General features: G+C 36.1%; 1 protein-coding gene across 4 annotated transcripts in view; it reads right to left on the reverse strand.

Annotated features, from left to right (window-relative positions):
• Window positions 1-27,032, reverse strand: part of mapk8ip2 (mitogen-activated protein kinase 8 interacting protein 2) — a 69,134-nt gene that overhangs the window by 20,671 nt on the left and 21,431 nt on the right. For all 4 annotated transcript variants that reach the window (XM_088647097.1, XM_088647099.1, XM_088647100.1 and 1 more), the window contains exons 2-4: window positions 19,055-19,160; window positions 1,945-2,178; window positions 893-971 (exon numbers count right to left, since the gene is read on the reverse strand). In XM_088647097.1, the coding sequence (XP_088503223.1) occupies window positions 893-971; window positions 1,945-2,178; window positions 19,055-19,160 (419 nt within the window). The remainder of the gene's footprint in view (window positions 1-892; window positions 972-1,944; window positions 2,179-19,054; window positions 19,161-27,032) is intronic.

Below are 27,032 nucleotides of genomic sequence, written 5' to 3' on the forward strand. Positions count from 1 at the left end.
AAAGGAAAAAGTGTGAATCCCTGATTTATTCAAATAAAGCCTACCTGGGATTAAATTTCTCTTTGAAATGGAAATTAAACAAATGGGAACCTATTTCCCTTCTATAACAAAATGAGAGACATCTTTAGTGAATAGAACTAAAAGAGAAACAGTTTAACCTCAAGTAGACAGTAAAACAACAGATCCTTACTGAAGCCATAGATACAATCTCTTTATTGTTCTAATTGCATTTAAGTTCTGTAGTTCAGCTCAGTATATTCACATCCTGTCTATTCATTGTATTCCCATTGCAGCTACTGTACTTTCATTCTTGCTTCTGTTTCTTCTCTCCTCCCACCATAAAAAGTATTCAGCCCAGTGCTATATCCATGATATTCTCTGACCCATAATTATGCAGGTATTTCCTGATCTACTTTACTCTCACAAGCATTCGTGGCAAACAGCAAACTGGCCAATCTAAACTAGATATACAGTAAAGCATAGATTTAAATGACAGGGGCCAGTCAGTATCCAGGAATTATTCTCCATCAAGCAGTACTGAAGAGTTTCAACCATTTCAAACATGCCCTCATTAGGAACCTCACAGTGCAAGGCTATTAGTGATAGAAAAAATCTTTTGCTAAACCATAGTTTGATCTTGGAGAAATAACAGTAGTTGAAAGCACATACTCCCGCAAATGAAATTAGTTTAGTGTATTGACACCACTAAATTAGGTACATGACTATTTAAAAATATAATTTGATTTTTTTGCAGATTAGATTAGATGCAGAATGCTTTATATGTAGATTTCTCAAAGAGGCGTGTGTTTATCTTTGAATTGCATTTTTATCCCTGTCTTACATAACACTGGAAGTACTCAGTGACTACCGTCACTTCAGGAATTATGCTCACCATTTGAAGAGGGGTGACGAAGAGATTCCTGCCAGCTGGCTTTGCGTGGAGAAAAACTCCCATTGTTATTCAAGGAATCCTATGAAAAGAAAATGTTTACCTTGTCACACCATTGTATATTACTAGCACACTCCACTCCTGATTTTCTTTTTGTAACTTATGCATTTTGGAGTGAAATATTTTGAAGGGATTGAAGGTTTGAGATTTGTGCCTGTATAGTGAATTCCATCTGAAGCAGCAGCAGCAATACTGACTGACACTAATCTGATCCAAAATGCTTTCTACTATATATAATGCGTTATACTGTAACGCTGTTACATTAATAAACAGCAAAAGACAAAAACCAAAAGAATCAATTAAATCAAAAGTAATTATATATTTAATTCCTTGTATAATTAGCTAGCCATGAAGCGATTGCTTAATTGCATTAGATCATTTATTTTCTGGTCCTACATTATAATGTAATGCAAAAACAGATAAAATTGATCCTTTTAAAGAAATAAACCAAAAAATGTGAAAGTGATCATCTAAGCTGCTTTTTTCACAATCAGGCATATAAAGAAGCCTTATTTTAAACTCTTATCAACAGTTTTAAAATGTTTATATTTTGTTAATGTTTGAATTCTTGAGATGTTTTTGCTTTCTTATTGAAAATTGGAACTAAATCTTGCTCAGTACAGTAAACAGTTAATTAAAAAACATTACGGATGTAATTTTTTTTCATCTTACTGCATTTGTATAAGGACCATCACTCTACAGAAGACAAAATTGTGACTGCTGTAATTGGAGAATATTAGTGATGCCAAGGAGCAGGCTGCATTCATACTAATGTTCATTCACAGGTCCTATAATGATGTTACATAGATGTTGTCATCCTGGCATACAAGACATGAATGAGTTAAACATTATAGTTCTAGATATCTCTTTTACAACAGCTATGCCTGAGCTGTATATCTCACAGGGTTTCTTACAAGAAAGTCAGAAAGTACGGACAGTGATATGTACTGGCTAAATATATTGTATAGTATAATACTGTGACTTTTCCTTGTTACCTGTGACACTGTGTGGGTGAGGTTTAGTGTCGTTGGGCGGTTCTTCTGTAAGGTGCCCATTGATGGAGAGGCAGGAGGAGAGGCAGACGGGGAGGGCAGTGCCTCAGGGTCAGCCTCTTCCTCTTCATCATCATCCTCCTCATCATTGTCATCAATCATTTCAAATTCCTGGAAGTCATCCTGGAAGGAGCACACTGGATGATGGAGGTCGTTCTTCTCAAGGATGAGGCAATCCTACAACAAAGAAACACATTTATCTGGTTACATGATACTGCTGGAGTAGAAGAACTCCAAAATGCCTCCTGTTTCTGACCGACTGTCTATACTGACAGATCCACCAGTACAGGTTGCTAACCAAATAGATTATGCTTTTCAAGTAGTGAAAGACTATGGTGATTTTTTTCCCTTCCTTTGTTTTAAAACTGCTCATGTTCAAAGACTTTGCTGATGAGCAACTTCACACTAACCCAATGAACTTGGACAGATTGGATATTACATTTGTGACAGAAACTGGGGTTCTGCATCAAAGACAATGTTGGCCTATCACACCTATATGAAACCATTTTCAAAATGTTTTCCTTAAGATATACTAAACTGACTGATTTGAAATTTAGCAGATTTCACCAACAACTTAAGCATTTTTATTTTACCCTGACACATCCATTTTGAGAGACATGGACAGTCCTGACAGCTGCCCCCTGTTAAAACCAGTTTGGTCAATTAACTCCATTTTGGTTAATTAACTGATGATATATCCTAGAATGAGTGTTTCAATGCAATAATTTTTATTATTGATATGCATTTTGTAGGATTATCATATTAGGAAGGTTTGCAAACTCCAAACACAGTAACTGCCATTAGAGTGAGTATCCCATTAAAATCTAATACACTGTCATAGACACCAAGATGATCACAGAACATTTTGTTCTCACACCTTGAACTGCCTTTGTCTTGGGAATTGCAAAACTAATCCAACTAAAATGTGGCAGAATTAATAAATAACAAAATCTGCTTCTGATCTGCAAACATCCATGGAAAGGCATTCCAAAATATTTCCCACAATCACGCCAGTCAAAACAACTGTTTGGTGAAATGAGACTTATTACGCAATGTCATGCTGAAGGTCTGTTTGGTGATTGAAGTTTAAACATGGTCAAACATATCTTTCTAATGACAGTACATTTAACAAAATGAGAAATAGTATGCCTGCATAAAACACATTGGCAGCCTGATTACCGTTTTGTTCACGAAATTCAAATGATCATTGTCTGGAGCTCTGCTACACTGGTTGACTTTAAACTTAAAAGATTTTTGCAAAATTTAGAGCCTTTTTTAGACCTGTACCTCCCAGACTGAAGCAATGTTATGTCCACAATTTGGAGATATTTCTCTGAACCATATTCCCCAGAATGCCTTGGGGAATGAGCTGCTGCCCTCACTGACCTGACCAGCTGGTGCAAGACCATTAATTGGGTGACAGTTAAAAAACCAGGTAGCTGAGGCTTTCCTGGTTGGTCTATCTGCCTTCTAGGGGCAAAGAAGTGACTGAACATGTCACTGTGGAGGTTGTGAGTTTTCTGACTTTTTGAAAAAGATTGGAAGAGTTTTGTTGCATTTTCAAAGGAATTTTGTTTGGACCCAGTAAGTAGCTTAGGATCTGCTTGATTATAGGTAGAAATATACTGGAAGGAGTCAAAGAGTCTCATTGAGGATTATTTTGGTGTGCCTTTTGAGTTATGTGTTTAATTCACCTATTACTGATCCTATTTATGACATTCTGTTCCAAATGTATTTTGGCCCCATAATGACATCTACACATTTTTGAAAGAAATTGGGTTGGGTGGCATGGTGGAGAGTGGTTAGCATTACTGTCTTACACTGCTGGGGCCCTGGGTTCAAGTCTGGACCTGGGGTGGTGTCTGTGTAGAGTTTGTATGTTCTCCCTTTGTTCAAATGTATTTCTTCCAGGTGCTCCAGTTTCCTCTATATCCAAAGACATACTGGATGGTTGACTGGTGTCTGGGAAAAGTGGTCCTGGTGTGAGTACTGTATGTTCGTGTCTGTATCTGTGTCTGCCCTGCGATGGACTGGTGTCCCATCCAGTATGCATCCTGCCTTGTGCCTCATGCTTGCTGAAATAGGCTACTCTCCCATAACCCTAAATTGGATGAAGCAGAAAATGGATGGATTCCCTTAAGTTTACTTGACATGCACTCAATAGTAAAGAGTAAATCAATAGGAACTTGCTTGGAAGCCTTCAAACCTCTTGCATTATCTGGCTAAAGTCATGCTTTTTTTTTGTGATTCACATGATAATTGCTTAGATTATGTTCCTTAAGAACTCCCTTTATGGAAAACATTGCAACATTTACAAAATAGAAGTTGAGAACATGGCTTATTTAAAAAATGCCCATGTCATGAAATTCCCAGTTGACTTTAAAAAGGTTGAGCTTTTTAATGAATGGTTAGGTTTTCTTTGGGTGCATGTTTAACATACACACGTGTGAATATATACAGGACACTTAGTAATAACTATATATACTATACATGCAATGAAATTGTGTATTTAACAAATTATCACATAGGTTTCTGTCATACAAAAATGCATTGCTTCTGTTATTTGATAGCGCAGGTTTATTTATCGAATTTATAACTTTTCAAATCTTTATTTACAGAAAAGCTGTAAACTAGTATAAGTGTTGGCAGCAAGGTGGCATTCACCAGTCCTCTCAACAAAAGCAAGATAAAGCACATCTTCGTTCTGCCTGCATAGCATCTGAGAAAGTATATAGACAATTATCCAGGCAAGGATACAAGCAATCTCTAGGACACTTTTCTCTGTCTTTTTCACCACTTGTAACACAATTAAAAATAATCTGTTACAGACTCCCCAGGTAGCTTCAAATTCACATTAACATAAAAAGCAATGCTGCTCTCACAATTCATTATATCCCTCTTCACAGAAAGCATTTACAGCACATATGCTGAAGATTGAGCACTGGTTCTTAAACAAGTGGATTACCCATCATCAAAGTGTGACAGTAAGGCTCAGGTGGCTGTCTGTAGGCTATTTATAAAAACAGGTTTTCAGGCACAATTGGCTGCTGTGCCTTAGGAAAACCCACTTTATTTCCATTTGCTTGATGTTTTGCTTAATCTATTTAGAGTCTTTAAAGAAGTGCCCACCAAGGCATAAAACTAGACTGTCTGATGCTTGTCTACCAGCATTTCTTAACTGCATACCACATCTTAAACACTTAAGGTTACTTAGTCTCCAAACTAATGGGATTAATATAGAATCTGTTTTCAAACAGTAAATTTAATTGGTTATTGTGGCCTTTTTAGTGTTTAGGGACTCTGATTCAGACTTTTCTCCTCATTAGAGAAAGATGTATTAGTGACCTGCTGTGTTTCCATTACATCACACATCTCCGAAGGAACTGATGAAAAGGAAGCCAAGTCTGAACATCATATAGTAGTAAAGTCGTAGTCACAGCTGCGACTAGTACTCCACATATTCTTATTAATCCACAAAACAAATCCAGGTATTATTAATCCAGGTAACAAATAAACAGAACAATATTACACAAATATATTGTTGTTTTTTTAAATTTTCAATATTTTCCCATTAAACCACAAGTTATGACTTCTAGTATGAGAACAGATAAGGTACAAAAACAGATACACATGATTTTGTCAGTATGAAACTATCCATGCACTACCGCACTGAACCATTAACCCTATTTGCAATTACAACCTGCTGTCCTGATAGTCAGCAATGAAGTTATCGTCAAATTGTGTGAAAGCAGCACAACAAAGAGGACACTACCAGGTTCATAAAACAAATTAAATAAACAAACAGAAAACTGAAGGTGAAGAGGAACTGTTACATTTCCTCCATTAAATGTGGTAAACACAAGGTGATTGGTATAAGATAGACAAAAGGAACACAAAAGAGCATCGCTTGTTGATAATCATATGATCGGTGACACAAAAGATACAAAGCATATACCGTACATATTTATACAGGTACCAGGCAAATCACTCATTGTAAGTAAAAGCAAACATGGGCTGTAGGATATAATAAAACCTTCTTGAGAAAGTGATTTGAGCCTCAGCAAACAAAAGAGAGCATACATTTTTTGCCTGCCTGCTAAACCTAACAGTGTCTTTGTAATTGATGAGCAACGCCTGTCTCCTTGTTGATAAATTCACTCTCATCACATTAATATTTCACAGGAAGGACTCCAGCATGAGAAAGGGCATGTCAGAGGGACTCCAAGATCAGAAAGAATAAAAACAATCAATAGAGAGTCTTGGGTTTCTAGAGTTCCTGTGTTTCTACAGTATATTATCTTGGGTTTCTGCAGGATTACTGGAAAGTGGAAGAGGGGTCACAAACATTGCAAGTTTTGGCCAGTAAGATTAACTTCTGTGCAGATTGAAGAAGGTTTATACTTCGTGTCATAAATGAGCACACTAACCAGAAAACAGCCAAGACAAATGTTAAAACTTAAGGAAAGTCCATAAAAAGACCTTACAGTCACGAAGTGTCTTTCAGGACCCTATGCAGACAGCACAATCTGGAAGGGAGTGAACAGACATGGGGAGGAGACGAGAAACTGGGCTGGTAGATGAACAGGGGGGCGTGACAAAGGTGCTCTGTCCGAAGTCCGAAGGGTGATCATAGAGAAATCCATAGGGAGGCAAATGTCCTGAGCTGTGTGGTCTATCCATGACAAAGGCAAACAAAGTTAAAAGCCAGAGTGAGATCCGGCGAAGGGTCAGGGGAATAAAAAGGGGTAACGGGGCCAGGCGCTCCAAGCCCCGGACCCAGATGGTCAGGACGCCGGGGAAAAGGCTTGCCTTGGGACAACCTGGAAAATAGGCAAGCCTTGTGGTGTCCATATTCCAAAGCTGAGCCTGGAATAGTGGGAGCTTCTGGCTTTTAAAGGGGAGACTGGAACGAGAGACAGGTGCAGGAGATCGGGTAACATGCGAAAGAGCCGGAACGCCCTTAAGGGGAAGGGATTACAATCGTGACACTTACATTTTTAGGCAAAATTGTCTTGGATGCAATATAGAAAATAGATACAAATTTGGACTTAGTTAACAGATCCACCAGTAAAGATGGCTGCAAAGTGTACTTGCCAATGTGGTAACAAATAAAGATGACCATTTTAATGTACCACAAAATCGATGTCAAAAAGTGACAAAACGTACATCTAAACTGTTCACAGAGGAAAAAAAGGCAAATTTACAGTATAGCAGCTTGTAACTGAAGAAATCTGTACTTTTTTTCAAAACCTTGTGCATAAGGTTTGCCTTTTCAGGGTCAACTGGGAAATAATGGTTCCAGAATGGCCTACAGTATGTATCCAATTTTGCAAATGCATTTGTCTTTCAACTGAGCCTATGGTGCCAGTTTGCTTAAAAGTCTATGTAAATCCAATTAATACAATACACATGAATGCTGAGGTGTGGATAAAGGGATTGCAATGCAGCAATATACTGTAGCTCATGTTCAGAAGTTCCTGTTGGAGCCTTTACTCACATTTTATTCTTATTTAAAGTCATGCACATCGTACTCTATCCAGTATCTAATCTCAAGAGAAGAGATTATTTGATATATATATTATAAATAGTTATATATAGTTTCCTTTTGTGTTGTGAAAACATGTCATCTTCCAACATATTCAAATTATTTTAGAAAAAACTGGAGTAGAAAGAAATAAGCACATTCATAAAATATACAAACCCAACTCGCACAGTAACACAAAATGGTGCTGGTAGTGTCAATAGTGTTATCTTAAAATATTTGTGCTGTTACAGATTTTTGTTGATCACTTCCAATTCACCAGACCATGAAGTTAGAATACATACTCTCCAATGCTATTTTTCAAACAGTAAACTAGTAAACGGTAGTAGCAAGCTACAGGGGCAGCAAATTTATCTTTGCCAAAAAAAGACATTTAAGATGAACAGGAAAATCTACCGTACTGTATGTTTCCTTGGTTAATTTAATGGTGCCAAGGGATTCATTAACATTGGATCACGTCATATACAACTTCCACATGCTTACTAAGTAAAAAAAAGCCCTTGTTATCTTCTGCTATAAATTTGGCCTGGGATTAATTACCATAGATTCACAGAATTACCAAGGATATGTAATTGCATACTGGGAAATGTAATCCTACAACATTACCATAACAACTCATTTCTGTACAAAATCCACAAACCCATGTTTTCTGGAAACAGATTTTGAATCCATAGATTCCGGATGTTTGAATGTTATTCTATGTAAAACGTGAAATAAAAATATCAAGGGAGTGTAATCTTAAATTGTCTTATCATTACAACTATGTTGTCTAATAACCATATTTACTAGAGCGCATACACTTATAATCTATTTCTGTACTGCTAAGCAGATTTGGTATTAGGGGATGCAAAGCTGTTCATGGTACCAAAAAAATCAGATTTCTACAAAAGTAAAATGGAAAATACAAAGCACGTGCCCAAGAGCAGAACTGTGTTATCTTCAGAGCGTACCAGTGTTTTAATTCTCATACCTAAACAAAATGCTGTACCTTTTTTCAACAGGGTCTCCTACACCACCAAAAACCTCTTCAATGTCTATTATACTCAAGACTGCATCCACCCCTAAATACAGCTTTGAAATTATTGTTGGCTCAAACCATGGCCAAGTAAGTACAGTATACTGTATCTCTCCTGCTGACAAAAATAAAGAGATACAAGAGATAATATTGGTCCTCGCGTAATAGTAAATTTGATTTAGTCAGGTTCGCACATAGAATGTGCCTATCATTTTTTTTTTTCAATGAGGTGTTATAGAAGAGAATAAAAGGTAGATATTAGTCAAAACGAATGAGAAGCCTTAATTGAATCAGGTCTTTTTTGAACAGTCCAGTGAACACATGCAGAGATCGGTGGATTGGGTTTTTGCAGGCATCAGCTGGTCCATTGCAGAAAATGACAGGCAGTGATTTGTAAGTGCATCTGGTGACTGGTTTAACAGAACTGACTCTGTGCCCTAGGGGTGTTTTTCAGATTGAATCACACAGGCTCTAGCAAATCCTGCTGTTCTGATTCTGCATACATATTTTTGAAGTTCCTGTGATTTTTTCTTGTTTTTTTTTTAATTTCTGTGTGCTGTTTTAGCAGTTTAAGTCAGGAACATTGTGAACATTTGCAACTGGAAGGCGAAAATAATTGTCAGTGGTTCTTGTTTTACATGGTAATGACTTTGGAGAAATGTAAACGGATATAATCAAGATTTTACCATGTGATTGAATTAAACCACAATTTTTGGATGACCCTTGGCTCACACAGGAAAAGATTATCAAGTATGTAAAATAATATACAGTATGTAAACATAATGAAGACATTAGAAGGACAGTGAGACTAAAGAATGTAACCCGATATTATGTATTTGATGTACATGAATGTGTAAAATTCTAGTTGTCTTCTTGACACACTTGAACACTTGAGAGTTCAGGAGACTGACAGAATCTTTGAACCAACTCCAGGGTTGCCACAGGAAATCAATTGTTCTACCTGCAATAAAATTCTTATCCTGAATTCGATGTTTTTTACAGGAATTCCATATTTCATACATACTGTATGTAGCAGCCACAATTTCACTAAAGTGGAAGCTAGTCTGATTAGTCTGTAGTTCACCCGTTGTAAATAGTTCATGGGTTGTTAATTACGGAGAGTGGGGTGTGCTTGAGGGTTTGCTTTCTATAAAGAGGGGTTTCTTAGCAATGTGTGTAAATATATTATAAAGATCTTTTTTTAGTGCATGTTAGAGAGCAGGTGGTATGTGCTGTCTGTAGCGTTTGGCATTATTCTTCAAAAGACATTTTTGTTTTCCACCCAAATAAAGTCTGGAAACCTACTGGAATATTAGTCTTCCATCCAGATCTGGCTGGATGGAAGTTCACATATTCTGTTCACATATGAAAGTCCTCAAACAGGTACAATGAGCAGAATCTTAGAAATTTAGCCAAAGGCACTTCAGGGAAGTGATTCTTAATCTTGGTCCAGAGCCACCTCAGTGCCTTATGGATTGTGTTCTAGCTGAGTCCTTAATCAAATGCTAATCGATATCAATTTTCCATTTGAGCTTACTTTGCTTTCAGCTCTTAAAAATGAATGGGTTTTGTAACTTGGAATCAAACCGATTCTTGGCAATGACTGTTCAGAGCTGCACCCATTCAGGAGTGCTACTGTAGCTGACACATGACCTATAGGAAATAAGCAGAAGAAAAAAATCTCAACTGTGGTGTCTGATACAGTGTTATTCCAGCTTGTGGCTATTTATCATTAATTATTCACCTTTTAAAAGCTTTTGTCAGAAATAAGTGAGCCAATTCTTAGTAAGTTGAAGAGAGACTACATAAAGTCCTGCATGCTGCAGCTGTTCGAAATATTCCTTAGCTAAGGCAATTTTTGAATCAAAGCCCAGGATACAGAAGAAAAAAGTTTAAACAAGCAGGCTGGCACCATTGAGGACCAGTTATTAAGGACCCAATTGGAACAAACACTAACAGACTCAGAGAAGATCAGTAATATGCCCCACTGCTTTAGGACAGTAGTTGCAATTAGCTTTTGTTTTTTATACGGGTTTTAGAGCAGTCAAACAAAAACAAAAGTATTAAAAGCCATGTCTAGATATACCTGTGTCTCTGACTGAGACAAACCAAAACTGGCCCGTACTGTGTTAGTTTTCTTTAAGGATTCATGCCTAAACTAAATATTATTGACCTCACAGTTTCCTAGTTTGCTCACAGTGCAATATTGATCAATTTCACAGATATGAAAATGAGCTACTCTACAAAGGTCTAACAAAAAAATTGTCAACAAGCATACTTTGAATATTTAAAAATTATGTTACTGTGTATAGGTGTTGGCTAGATGATGGTACAAATGTTGTTTTGCTGTAATCATATCCCAGGATTGACCATCACAGAATGAAATGTCAGGCTACGAAACCTGATTTATAGTAGATAGTATAAATATGGTAAAAGTCACAAATAGAACTTTTAGTTTTTTACCAGGCTCCAGCTCCCCCATATCCTTGAATTGGATGAAGTGGTTTAAAAATGGATGGATGAAAGATGCTAATGAATATTTTTCTGTGCAAAGCCAAGGTTAATAATAAAATGTATATAGCACCTTCAAAGGCAATAATATCAAATGTTTTTACAATACATATAAAGCACATCACATCAATAATAAAATTCAAAAATTGCATATGAAGACAAAGTGAACAGAAGACAAAACATTCAGAAAAAAGTTATTTCTAAAACGTTCAAGGCTAGATGTAAGAATATTCAGTATGGCCAAATCCCTGAATTTCTATTTGAATTTTTTCTTGTTTAATCCAACTTTTAATTGGATTATTATGAATTTATTCATCAATATAATCAGTTTTAGACATATTTTCCAAACTTTTCCTGTTTTTTTTCGTATAGCCACTATTTTATACAGACACACCTCCTATCTAATTTATCTGCAAGTCAAAAGGGTAAAAAGTGCTACCATTGCAACACTCTTTTTTTAATTGCAGGACATTCTGGTTAAATAATTCATGACTGCAGCACATTGCTCAATGCTGAATTCTCAAGCCTCTGACAGAGGAGATCAAATAGTCTCTTTCCTTGTTTCCGTCTTTACTGCACTCAGTGGTGTAATGAACATATACCGTAAAACATATTAATTGTTCTGTGGATACAAATGGCTACATTACAAAGTCTTATACGTTCCCCCTTTAGTCTTATTGTCTACTTTGAAAAATTGTTAATAGCTGAAAACAGTTTATTCTGGATTTATGAGCATCTAGACAGAATTTAAAAGGTGATGACATCTTGTCAGATAAGCAAGAAGGTGGATGTAATGCCTAGGTAGTAACTACACTGCTATATACACAGTAAGAGCATAAGAAGGGTTACACACAATATGAAGTCACTGGGAACATCTTGTGCACTTGGTTGCTGGTAGCTAATTGGTGATCTGATCTGCTCCAAAAACAGGGCAGGATAAGATTTTTTCCCTACTCTTGCATCTCTTTGTGTAAAGTTCCCCTTTTCTCTTGTTTAAATAAGTGTCATTTCTATGTGTGTTATCTGGTGCTTGCCTCATGCCATCTCTGAAGAAAATCGGTGTGACTTAGTCAGTACTTTCAGATTTTAAATACTTGTATTGAGACGATACTCTTCTCTGTTCAATACTACGTGATTCAGTTCCTTTTAACCCTGTTGTCTGTTGCAGGACTTTGATTAAATTACAGTAATTAACCTGCTGTCTGTCTTCTTTAAACAGACTTCTAGAGCAGCAATTTCTTCTGAACGCAGAGACCAAATTTGGATATGCTATTCTAGATTATGTTTTACTAATAGTCTGTAACATTTATTGATTTATACTTTGCATTTTATGTCCTAAATATTTTTTAGAAACAATACCAGAAAATGAGAATCAATTCTGATAAACAGTTGTGTATGTGTGTTATTTTTTGAAGGTTTGGGGGTGTATTGGGTGGTACCGTAGGTAGGTTATTAGAGGGGAATTACATGACTTTATGTGACCAGTGGCCCATCCAAACAGGGTCACTGTTCTCAGCAGAGAATACAAAGACAAAAATAGGATGATTTCTTTTTTAATACAAAATAGTAACCAACACAAAGTTCTTTTTATTTTCATTTTTGTTCCGAGCTCTGTATTCTGGCATTAAACTGTGAACTCTACACAATCAGCTTGACAAAGATAGGTTGCAGAAATAAACACTGCAGATTAAGAATGTGACGAATGGGAATTTTACAGATCCAGTGCTGAAAAGCCCTGGATCTGTGGCTATAAATATAAATGCATTTTACATATTTCTGCAACCTGAAAATCAGCAGCCACAAGCATGCTTATTTACATTTTATTCTGAAGCAAAGACAGAATCACTTTTCTTAGTTTTACAGCAATAAAGCTTTACTGTGTGAAATAATAGCTACATATAACATGATCCTGCCTATTCAGGAGTAGGACACTATTGTCAGGCCTGGTTATCAAAAACACAACAAGAATATGCAGTGTACATGCAGGTAAAAATATGAATATCAAAAACATGACTTTCTTAGCCACAGGGGAATTTGCTGAACATAAAATGCCAAAATAAATGCCTTTCTTATGCACAGCAGCTCGGTGAGTGGGTGATTTAGTCTGACTAAGAACTTATTCAATTTTAAGTTAATATAAAGTACTAAAGGCATTTTTACCCATTTTCACATTTGGTTATTAATTAATTTACATAGTACTGATTTGTGTCTTGTCTACGTGCAGATACCAAATTGGCCAAACAAGGGAAAAGGTCTTCCAGTACTACTGGAGCACACCTATGCTTTTTTGTCTGTATTGGACTGCTGTACTTCCCATGACATGACATGACACTTCCCATGATTTTTCTGGCTTCAAACAGCAGACCACACCTGAGGCTCTGAACAACTTGCAGATGTTAAAATATTACTCCAGTCTGCTACCTTCAGCAGAGGAAACAGTTGTAATATACATATTATAGAGGGACATGGACATGGAGACCTTCATACATGAAACCATACATCTTATACAAAATTCAGTATGTTTTTCTATGATCTTTAGCCTTTGCTCAACAAACTACAATGATGTTACGATTATGAAGGCATATTGTCAAGCCTATCTTAAACGGTGTATTTGTTTGTCTTGTGGGTTACATTTGCTATGTAGTATATGCTAATAACAGAGCTTGAGAGTTTGGAATCAACCTGACTGTTTTTTTCTCTAATACCCATTGGAGAGCAAATTTTTACACACTGAAGTACACTTGTACATCTCTAAAAAAGACCTTGAGACACCATTGAGTTGGCAGCAAAACTGACACCAAGACACAGACACTTTCTGTGACACAGTGACTTTTCAATGACACAATGACTTTGAAAAAGTCATTTTCTAGCTATCAGTATCATGATCTTGGTTCTGCAGCCATTATGACAGAATGCTAAAAAACACAAATGGTTTTTATAGAGTGCTGGTATGATTGTCTGCTTCAAAATAATAGTGAGAATAACATGTTAACTATATAAAATACTCAAGGCGCTTTTTATAAAGAAAGTGGAATTGAGAAAATATTTAGTAGTGTATCACATTTAAATGTAACACCACATTTAAAGGAATCTGAAACATTGCTATTCATTTGTTATAGTGTTACTATATGTTCAGGTTTGTAATTTATTGTACTCATGAGTAACTTTCAAAAAAAGGAAAAGATATACAATGCATTGCAAATTTATTAAGACATTGCACAATGATTGAATATGGTAGAAATTTATTCCAACAGACATGGGCTCTAATTGCTGCCAAAGGTGCTTCTATGTTGACTAAAGAAATATTGGGTTCTCTAGTCTGAATATTAAGTAACGTATTTAAGTTTACCTTAGGATTTTGCTGATTAAAACTTATCTTACCTGTAGAACTCTTCCACCTTTGCATAAATTCTAAGCTCTGAAGTTTAAAACGTGTATGGATCATTTTGAAATTTTGAAATCATCTGAAGCATGTTAACACTTTTGCATGGCACTGTTAAACATAATAACATATTGAACAATAAATAATAGGAGAATATTTTATATATATTGAATTATGCCCAACAGCTTCCTGTTCCAAACAACACCAAAGTAGATCAAAACATCCTTACATCCATTTTCTAACTGCTTCATCGAAATCATGATCACTGAACACCGAGAGATTATCCTGGAAAGCAACAGGCACAAGGTACGCCAGTCCATGGAAGGGCAGACCAACAGACATGCACTCACTCATAACAGGGCAAATTTTCCCAGAAGCCAATTAACATACAGTACCAGTATGGTACTCATGGAGAAAACCCACACAAACACAGGGAGAACATACAAAGTCCATTGCAAGGCAGCAATGCTAACCATGTGCAACTGTGCCATCTAGATCAAAACATAAGTCAAAGAAAAAATCAATATCGGCTAACAGCCTTTAGCACTGATTTTACTGTACATAGAAATCTTTCCCGGAATGAAAATGACGACAGAGTAAAAATTCGCATAGATGTTAAACAGTTCAATTGTTCGGTCAAATCTGAGATTTCACATTAATGGGAATAAATCCAATACACCAGCTACTTCTAATTTATGCAAAGCCATTTTATATGTGTTCCTGTATGATGCACAAAGATAACATAAACATAACATAACATAAAGCTCATCAACACTTTCTTTGAGGGCACTCTAGATTTAAGACTAGGAAGAACAGCACGTGAGCTTTGCTGCAAATGTTTGGATTTATGGACAAACCCAAACAAAAAAAACAACAAAGATGCACGGTTCTAGATAGAGAATGCACAGATAGGCGTTAATTCAGGCAATGGACGCTCAGGCAATAGAATACCATAGATAGAGTTATTTTCCCTTCACCTTAATAAGCAAAAGCATTTTTTACCAATGTGGTTTAGACTTTCAACAAGCCTTGCGGACGATTCTAACCCCAGGCCTAGACGCTGCACACACTCAACTCGGCTTGAGACAAATACAAATGAATGTAACAACAAGCACGCAGAATAAACATCTTTCCTAAAGCAGAACAGAAAGTAGGACACTTTAATTTTCACATCATAGTCCCAATGCAAACAATTATAAAATTCTTAAATTTAAATTATGAGAAATGGCACTGTATTCCGGCTTCTTTTTAAACCGCATTATTAATTGGTAGCAGAGGCTGTGAACTGCAAAGGTATTTTGCTAAAACTTGTGAATACATAGAAACACACATTACTGTAGGTTTCTTTAAATTGGTTTGTGATACTAACACTACAATGGGAAACAAACACATTATATTACCCAGAGGTTCAGCTTTCAAACCACTGTGAACATATTGTTAAACCTTACACAGCAATTAACCTTTATCCTGAGATTTAAAAAGGTCGTACTTTTTTGTCATCTTGTTAACATGATGAAATTCTACTAATTCTGTACTGAATATGGGTAAATCAGAAAATTAGAAGACAGATTTCCCTTACATATTTGAGAATACATCAGATTCTTTAATGTGTCATGTTGATAAATATGGTGTTTTTGTAATTGGCTGTACCACTAACATATACATTTTACAATTCACATTCACAGTACATGTTCCTTTATGTCATGCTTTAGAATACTTTAGCAGGAAAAGGTAAGCAGAATACTATTTCTGGCACAGTACAAATACATATGCCCATGTTTAGATGGTTCAGCTAGTCCATCACATACGATCAACATGATTTTTTAGTCAAGCAACACAAAGAGGGATCCATTCTATTTAGTGTCTCTATCTGATAATCTCAAGGGAAGGAAAAACATCTCTGGGCTGAGTCAGACTTAACATTGCTGGCAGAGATTCAAAGATGTTGCCACGTCTTTAAAATCATGCTTTCTGACACAAAGCATTACATTGAGGTTGAATCTACATATTGATGGCTTTTTACCAAGTTTTCATGTATTTTTTAAAGAATTTCATGGTGTTTTTCTCCAGTGACAAGGCTATATCCAATATAATAACGGATGTGTTAAGAAAATAATAATTGCATGATTTATCAGATATCACTCCCTGTATATACAGTATTTCAATGTCAGGAGTGCCGACAGTACAGAAAAATAATGTACTGTTAATTTGAAATCTGTAGCATTTGCAATAGTGTATTCCTAAAGTAACTCAATATTGTGTATTATTTGCTAAATATTATTTCCTCACTGTCAGCATCACACATTCCATCATGATCATGATTAAACAATTGTAAAGTGTGGCATCTATTCTCCTAAATTAACAGCTTGCACCTGCAAAATGCATACAAGCAAGTGCTAGTAACATAGTATCCTGCGTCTTCTCTGTATATAGTGACACCCTCAAATGTATCTTTCTCCTCCACAGAAACGTCAGTGTCAGTAATCTGAGTCATGACAACAATGTGACGAGTCCAGCTCTCTCTCAGCTGGGACTTGATCATGGCCACTCATTTTATAGTAAAAAGAGCCTGCTGGCAGTCACATATTTCTTAACATGGATAACAGCTTTAGTGACTAGACTCCAAGTCACAGCATTAATACAACAGTGAAATCTAAACCTGCAAACCAGAATATAGAGGAACGCCTGTATCTGGATCAGTTTGTACTCATTATTGCTTCCAGGAAAAGCCATCTCCTGAAAGCAGATAACTCAACTGAAACACCCCCAATATAGTGAGAAACATCTGTACAGAATGTCACCTTTTTATTTCTTAGTACAGTTCACCCATTCGTCTCATGCTGAAGTCTGAAAATCATTCAGATTCTAAGTTCTAAAAATCATTCTTCCGTGAGAAGGGCTGAATGAGATTCTTCTGTCTTCTGTTTACTGTCATCTGTTACTTGAGAGTTAACAATGTAAACCTTTGTAAACCCTAAAGATACTGTATGTTCAAGTGAAAAGAAAAGGAAATTTGCATTTTGCTTGCATGTATTTTTTTCTCTCTGCTCTTCCTGATTGCATAAGACAACAGAGACTGCAATTTTCCTTGCTGCAATGAGTCAGGTTATGATTCTCCTCTTGTCGCAGAGTGCCCTTGACTGAGATCTGAGCCTGGGTTTTTTATATAAAAATATGTACAGCTCCTAAGGATTAAGACATAGTCTCAAAATGCACAGTGAAGCCATGTTTATATACAGTACTTAATCAGCCAGTAGATGCTGGCATGTAGTCTCTGTTCTAAAAATAACCCCTCAATTCTTTCGAGCAGAATGCAATGAAATACGTCTGTTATGTTCTCGCATATAGATGCTTGTGGTTTCTAACCTAAACTCTGCATAGCAGTAACTCCTGTGGGTCACAAATCTTCCACTGCAGGCATGGCACCATGCCATAGTAATAAAACATTTACATTGCAAAGACTGAAGGGGAAAATGCAGACAGTTCTTTGGTCTGAATAAACAGTTAGCACTATGAGCTTAAAGGACACAGAAGCACTGTACTTGCTAAGTCCTGAATTCTGTGAGAGATTACTTAATAGCAAGGTTGTTGAATCATCTATTTGGGGAAATGCATGACTAAACATTATAAGATCCTTTAGGGTAGCTTATATTCAATCACTTTAAGGACTGTCGTAATCAAGCACACACAAGCATCCAAGAACCAGCTGGAAAACGAGGCCATCTGTGATGAGAGTCAGGTGTTAGTGAAGCCTTAGGATCTACACTACACATCATTCCAGCAAATTAATACTTATCCCTACTGAGGAGTGATGGACTCCGAATCTTTTAGTTTTTCATTCTTTAACTGTTCATTGCAGCCAGGACTTTATGTAACCGTGATCTATTCAGTCACAAATAAATGTATTAGACGATTTATTGAATTATACAAGATATTTGTCTAGAACCTCGTCCGGAATCCCCTAGAATCTATATAGCATCTTGAAAGTTCTGAAACCAAAAACTAATGGACACTAAATTACGTTACATTCTTCAATTCCTAGAACATTCTAACATCAAGACACTGACAATCCAGAACATTCTAATACCAAAATAGTATAAAGCTATTTTAATACAGAACTACATACAGTATGCATACTGATGTTTTACAAAAGGACAAAAGATTTCCCACACCTCATTGATAGAAGAATATTTGAAATACCTGACACCATCAAGAGAATTCTTCAGGAACTCAAAGTTAAAACTTATTTGTGATTTGCATAAGATCTCAATAAAACCTCAGACTAATATCATATACACTGAAAAATAAAGCATTTACATGAACTCAGGAGCCTGAATTCTATACAAAGTTATGGTGGTTTATTTCACAACCCTATGTTAATGGGTCCAAAATTAAACTTTCTGGAGAAAGAGAGACCCTAATTTTCACCAGGAATCTGCTCACTAAGGTATAATAACAGGGATATGGACAAGTTGGCTTCACAAAGAGATTTATTTGCTTAAATACCCATCCACCAAGCCAAAGCAGTGACCTTCTTGGCATGATTTACTGTATAGGGGAGTTTCAACTGTCTTTTTATAAACAGTTTTGAAGCATGTTTTACCTTATCATATGGATCCGAGTCGTAGTTCAGTCCAATCCCACAGTCATCTGTAATTTCTGATAAGTCCTCATCATCGAATTCCTCCAGACTGATATCATGTGCCGGCCTGAAAAGAAAGGAGCCATTAACACTTATAATCCCATTTTTATTCTTCAAAAGGAAATTGTTTTGGTACTCACACAGCATCAGAAAGTTCTGGCATGTGATTTCTGAAATATTGCCTGCTGAAAGAATAATTTTGAAATATCACCTACTATGATAGTCTGCTCCAGTTTAAAAATGATGAATAGACACTCGTTCGCATATTTAAGTACTTTCACAGAGATAGAACTGGGATCAGTAAATTAGCAATAAACTGCGATATCACCTCCAGCGCACTGTCAGTCACTATAAAGAACCCAGATCTTAGCCTGTGCAAATGAGTGTTTATTCTGCAAATAAATTTTTATTTAACACTGCTAATTACATTGTTATGGTGTCTATTTTAGACAATCAAAATATGTTCATCATTATATTTTTTATCAGGTACATGTCCAATACAATCAAGTCTTTCTTTAAAAAAACAATGCTGTATCATTAAGCAGCCTTCGATTTACTTTTTCATCAAAACAGATTTCACAGGATTACACATCATAACCTCTGAATTACTAGTATTATGATTCACAGTGTAAGTACTGCATTGCAGGTCTTATGATCTGGATAGCATTTCACACAGAGCTGTTTATACAGTATATGTGTACTGTAAAGTGGGTTGGGTGTCAGTATGCTATCTAAAGGCTTACAATAGAGGCTTAACCAGTACTTAGAATTAAATAAACATGATACAAGTTGAGGTTTTGAGAAGGTCAGTCTCACACTCATAACTGAACCTCATTCTTTCTGGAAATAAGGAAATCTTTCAATATTTGTAGAAGATATGTGCTTGCTAAAGACATTGGAAAACATTATACAAATGAGCAACAATAACATCTGGTTATTTCAAGTTTAGTATATTGTATTTTAAAACAAACATCTTAGTTCACCTTTACTCTAATATAATAGCCATGTTAAGCTGTAAAAAAACAACTACTGTGTTCAAGAAGAGTGAGTAAAGAATTCAAGCCAGAATTCATTCCCACATACAATGAAATGTCCCTGTGGAGAGTGGGATTTTAATAACGTTTACATGTTCAGTTTCTGTTTGTCTCCATGTTGCACTCCATGCAAATATAGTGTCAAACTAGTTTACCCAACTAGATTTTCATTAAGCAGCCTTTGATTTACTTTTTCATCAAACAGATTTCACAGGATAACACAGATTCACAGGATAAATATTTTTTAAATGTAATTGCAAACCCATCCATCCATCCATTTTCTAACCCCTTTATCCAATACAGGGGGAGCCGAAGCCTATCCTGGCAAGCAACGGGCGAAAGGCAGAATACAACCTGGACGGAATGTCACAGACACAGACACAGACACAAACATGTACACACCCGTACCAGGACCAATTTTCCAAAAAGCCAATTGCGGGAGGAAACCGGAGCACCTCAGGAAAACCAATCGGAACACAGAGAGAACCAGCGTAGTAAATTATTTCCAAAAACAAACAATGAATGCTCATATAACTTAGGTAAATGTGCACCTCCATTTCAGAAAAGCAGTCACAGTCAGCTAGTGACACAGTTCATAGTATAATGTTCAGTCTCTAAAACACTGGACCCAGTGGGACTGTCACCACTTGAGCCATTGGAAGAGCTGAAAGGCATTTTTAAAAAACAGCTCTTGTCAACAGGAACATCGCCTAATCTAGGCAAAACAGTGCATTCTACAAATTCCAGCATTATTCACAGCCTTTTTAGATGGGTAAATCCATATAACGTGTTTCTGGCATTCTCGTGGGGATGGTATAGGAATCGTAACAGAGCTTTGTAGATTTACATAATGAATGCTCATTAAGTTTCAGTCCTTGTAACAGTTATAACACGATCCCTTCACATCCCTTTAACACGATCCCTTATGGAACAAATTCTCTTTTCTAATTAACCTTTTGCCTATACTACTATAAGCTAAATGGCACATTTCATTAAAATAGACTTGCATGCTAAACTAAACATGCCTTTCCAGACTTTATGATTACTATGGTTCATAATTCATGCATGTATTTGCATAATGTAACTGGCTAATATATTTCCACTGTGTAACTGGCTAATATATTGCTTAGACTGTGCAATTTAAAATCCTGGAGAATAGTGATGAATTTTATCAATTTATTTACCATACAGGGGACTCCAGCTGGTCTGAGACCAGACTTTGTTTTACATCCCAATTAAACAGTCTGTACACAGTGTTCAATAGAATTGTTTTTATTTTTAATTCAGCCTCTAACATTAATTTATTCATGTTTAACACAAGGTGGCATATTTGCTCTTAGTGTAAATAAGTGATCTGCATCACAATTACTTCTGGTGAATACTTTTCTTTTTATTGGTCGTGTAATATTATTAGAGATATTCCAGCACAAAATGCTTCTGGATAAAGATTTCACAGGACCATTTCAATGGAACAATTATTTTCTCAAAACCTGAGAGTGGAGTGTGACGGCAATTTCATTAATAAAAACATAGGGAAGGTTTAAAAAAGCTCCTAGAACCAAGGCTCTCATCCAGTCGTTCTTGAAAGAAGCCAGGATATCACCTATGAAAGTATGGCCATAAGTCTTCCTGTCAGCAGTTTTAAAAGCACTCTCCCATGGTTTCCCCTTCTGGACTCTGGTCTGAGGAAGACCATTGGGTTGGCTTTGTCAGTGCAATGCCTTTGAGGATGCTACACACTTAAATCAGAACCCTATCCTGCTTTAGTTGAAATTAGATGCAAACTATAAAAACAAACAGAACAAAGCACATTTCAAGGCACACAACAAGAAAAAAGCAGGAAAATGAAGGTGTAATAAACCTAAACTTACACGTCATATACTGTATAAGCCTATAAAGGGATGGACCAGTCAAGACCTGGCCAGGCTAGAGTAATGCTGTTCATGGCTCCATCTACTGTATATAAAGTATGTTGAATTCTTGTTTGATAAGTTACTGTTAATAATACTTGCAATTTAATTAAAGTTTTTTAAATCCATTTCATGCTGTATAATACAAATTATACAAAAAATACTATAATAGTTTCAGTAAGTGAAAAAAATATTATTAAGACAGAACAAACATTTTACTGAATCTCTTGTTCTCAGTTCCTAATAGATTTGTTTGGATTACAGTAATTCTTAAGTATATCTCTCTTTCTGCTCTTTCTTATAAAATGCATAATTACAGGTACTATTTACAGGCCTTATCTCTTACCAGAGGAGCAATATTTCAGTAGGAAGGGAAACCTGTTTCAGTGTTATATACTGGAATTTACTTTCAGTATAACCTACATAGAAAGAACATTGCAAGTATGACAGCCTCTCATATGGAGATACAATATTCATCTAAGACTTGGGGAAAATGGACATTCTGTTAATCTGGACACTTGTTTACATTCCCCACCATAGAGCATGAATGGATGATGGATAAGTGTGGTAACTGGTCAATAATCCCTTTTACGACCGGGTGGAATTAAACACTAGAATCCATTTTAATACCCTGGGTGACAGAACACAATCACATTTATATAATCCTATTATAAACAATACTATCTTGGGTAGGGAAGTTGATTAAGATGTCTTATGTTCATTGTATGTGACAGTTATCAGAACACACTGGCCATTTTCCAGTGTTAAATTTGCTAACGTGTTATTTTGTCATAAAAGCCACTTCAAAATGATTGAGATATATCCTATTCCAGAGCCTCTACTTCTGTGAATTTCTTTCTAGGTGGCTCACATATGGAGCACTTTAGCTAAAAAAAAAAGAAAAAAAACTTGTTTTTTCAAATCCCTCACAGATTTTATTCTTAAAGAACTGTGCCTTAAATTCATATCAGAAGTAAAGATATGAATTATAATTATCTACAAAGAGTAGCAGTTATAAGAGATTAACTGATTCTGGACTCTGAGACAAATTACTATAGCTCTGTTTATTTTTATTATTAACTCTACAAAAACCTAAAGACCTACAAAAACATTACTAGAACAGAAAGAGAAGAGAAATAAAGAGCTTTGGTAAAAACTTAAATTGCCCAAAGGAATGACTGCTTTCCTGTTTATAATGAGGCAATTGCTCAATGTGGACAATTCATATTTAAAAAATATCTGCAACAATTATTAAAATGTCTCATTCTCTGAAAGGGATATATTATTTTCCTTTCACCATCAAAACTTAACTGCATCACATAAAATACATCAATTATTCTAGTTTTAGATAAAACCAATTTGCCAGCAGCTATATCACCCTGCAACTCACAACTGGCAGCCCACTGAAGCTAAGCAGGTGTGAGCCTCCTGGGAAAAACTAAGGTTGCTGCTGGAAGAGTTGTTAGTGGGGCCAGCAGGGGGTGCTCACTCTGCGGTCTATGTGGGTCCTAATGCCCCAGTATAGCAACGGGGACACTATACTGTAAACAGGCGCTGTCCTTCGGATGAGACGTAAAACCGAGGTCTTGACTCTCTTTGGTCATTAAAAATCCCAGGGCATTTCTTGAAAAGAGTAGGGGTGTAACCACATTTCCCATTGGCCCTTACCAATCACGGCCTCCTAATAATCCCCCTCTATGAATGGGCTACATTACTCTTCTCTCCTCCCCACTGATAGCTGATGTGTGGTGAGCGTTCTGGAGCACTATGGCAGCCGTCGCATCATCCAGGTGGATGCTATACATTGGTGGTGGTGGAGGGGAGTCCCCATTACCTGTAAAGTGCTTTTTAGTAAGTGGAGTGTCCAGAAAAACTGCTATATAAGTGTAAAAGTGTAAAACTTATATAGGTTATGCTAAATATCCCAGATGTTTAGCAAGGAAAAAAGAGACTGTATGTACTGTATGTTTTATTATTAATTCCTGAGCCTGAGAGTTATTGTCCTAGTTCTCTGACCTGGAAATTACCATGATCCTGCTGGTTTATTACCACCAACCCACCTTCCTGTCCTATTAATACAGACCTCCAGGCAGAATCTCCTACAAATGCAAAATCACAGGCAGGTAGCCACAGCTGTGGTTTACTTGAGATTTATTTACATGTAGTACCTATTAGGAATACTGCTCTAACAGTACTTGGTGCTACACAATTTAGACTGTGCTATATATAAATGTCCTTCTTCTTTTATGAGTGCTTATCTATTAACGTAAGAAAAATCATCTTTATTTATAGTCAATTTTTTTCATACTTGCATCATGTAAGACACGGGTTCCCCTGTGACTTCTGATTAAGACCTTGTTCCAGAGAATGCATGAAGTTCTGAGTCTTTGGAACATTACACTTCAACTGAAGTGTAATATTCAATTAACCAACAACTGAAAGATTTTTGGAACCATAGATTGTGTGCAGAAAAACATAGTGAAATAGATCAATGAAAGGCATCAGTTAGCATCAATGAGTACCAGCACAGCTGGAACCAAAATTAACAGACACAAGAATTCCCCAGCACAAGGGCTTGAAACCACTACCTTCCAAGGGTTACAGGTTTACAGGTCTACTTTTACTGCTTTTTAAGTGGGCACTAATTAACACAGTAACAAAATACACCATTGTGCCTAAAATAAGTTGAGCTGATGTTTAGTGTTTAAAATAAACGCAATATAACAATAGTATTATGATAATAGTGACATATCAACTCTAAAACATTTTACTCTGTGCTAATGTAAACCTCAGTTATCGTGCAACATCTCAAAATCACATCATGGAAACACATAATTATTTTTTCATAAGGTTAAAATATTGTTTGGTGTGTTTATGAACCTATTCGACAGGCAACTGTATATTTGATTTTTCCATGATGTCCTGAAGCACAGATTTGCCAAATATGACAACAAATACATTTTCCTACAGTGGTGTGTTTGTTAGAGGTTTTCAGTGTTATTTCTAAAGCAACTTCAGCTAGAAATATTTTCTGCTATTTACGATCACTTTATTTTATCATCACTTAATTATTATTGCTTCTCAGCTTTTTGCCTAAGATCAAGTGTAGAAATGTCTTCCATGTGCTAAGATAATTCACTGTGCCTGAATACAGCACAAAGAAGCACAGCAGATACATTTACAGTAAGTAATTAAACAGAAATGGTAACAAACAATTGTAAAAGAATTGTAAAAGAATTGTAAGGAACAGTTTAATGAAGGTTTATAAATACATAAATACATAAATATAATAAATATCTGTTATATATCACTTTTCCTCCCATAGGATCTCAGATGGTTGTAACTTATGGAAAAACATAAGAAATCCACAACAAGAAAAAGCTTATCGGCCCATCTGGCTATTGTCCTACAATCACAGGTATTCTAATTTTACATCTTAAGTGTTTTAACGATTTTAACGATTCTAACAGTTCTGAATCCAGTTTTACTAAATATTCATTTACTCCCAAGGAGTAAAGGAGTTTCAGTCTTCCCTTAAAACAGGTCCCCAAATGAGTCAGCAAGTCCAGATTTCACCGGTTCAAGCTCAAGCTACAGTATGTTCTTCATCAACTATTCCCCAGTTATTCCCCAAGCAGTGGTACACAGCTGAGATGGGTGGGTAGGAATCCCTGGATTTGCCGAACACATGTGACCTTGCAGTGATGTCAGTGAGAGATGACTCAGTGGATAATCTGGAAGAATGCCATTTCCCTTTATTCCAATGCTGGCACATGAACTGTAGCTATGCATCTGGCTGATAAAGTATTCAAAATTCCAGCCTGGAAACACATTAAATGGAAACATAATTTCCTGTCCCAGTCCAGTGCCTTAAAATGTCTCTCGGGTAATACTGAACACTCAAACATTTTACAAATTCTTACAAATGGTGGATTATTTTATCACTGTGACAAACAGGCATAATGCCAAATAATAAGATATCAAGCAGTGTGGTAGTTTATCAGATTCATTTTGAATAGTGTTCAAAGGTGTAATATATTGTAGCCTCGACATTTCTGAACCTCCTGAAAAGGATGCTTTTTTTTATTTATTGATTCTTTTTTACATTGGGATTCAGCATATGAACTCTTTCCCATCAGGTAAAATGTAAAGGAATAGACTGAACGCAAATGCATTTTCTATAATACTTATAATATATAACTGTTATATAACATATGATATAATTCCTTCAACTGTATTTAATCAGTTTAAAATGACCTGAGATAAATCAAATATACATGGAGAAGGCTGCAGTCTTCTATGGAAGACACTCTGTTTTGGGCATTGTTTTTGGGCATCATTGGTGTTTCATGTGTGCACTCCTTCAGAATTCAGAGTAGGCCAAATTGCTGTATGGGAAAGAAAGAAATGAAACTGATTGTATTAGTTAACATCCTGACAGAGGCTGAGTTACATAAGATAGATGGTAGAGATTTCCATCCACAATAAATCATGTTTTCACTGTATCTTCAAATCAGCAGTGACTAATGAATACATGAATACACTTGCCTAATTAAATATTTAATGCATTAATAGTACACCACACTCACAAGAAGAACTGTTTATAACTTAAGGAGACATACAGTAGAATAGATGGATTTTAAAACCCAAAATCTATGGGAAACCCTGATCTATGGTGAACCAGTCAGTGGAATTAACCTTTCAAAATTTAAAGTTTGGCAGGAAAAAAGGAACACTCAGGAAATCTGAGCATTTCACATCTCCCAGTGCTATAACTCAGCAATAGGTCAGAGACTACAAAACATCGCCTCATCACTGGTGTTGAGTATAACCCCAATATGGAAAAAAAACCACACACACAGGAAATGTCTTTTACCATCCATATTATAAGCTGACATCTGGCATGAAAGTTCAATGCTCAGTTTCCACAACATGTCTGCCAGATATCTTTCTCTGGGGTCACTTGAAGTAACGGGTATTTATTTAATAACATTA

Source organism: Lepisosteus platostomus, chromosome 9, assembly GCF_059453375.1.
Source record: "Lepisosteus platostomus isolate fLepPlt1 chromosome 9, fLepPlt1.hap1, whole genome shotgun sequence".
Taxonomy (NCBI): domain Eukaryota; kingdom Metazoa; phylum Chordata; class Actinopteri; order Semionotiformes; family Lepisosteidae; genus Lepisosteus; species Lepisosteus platostomus.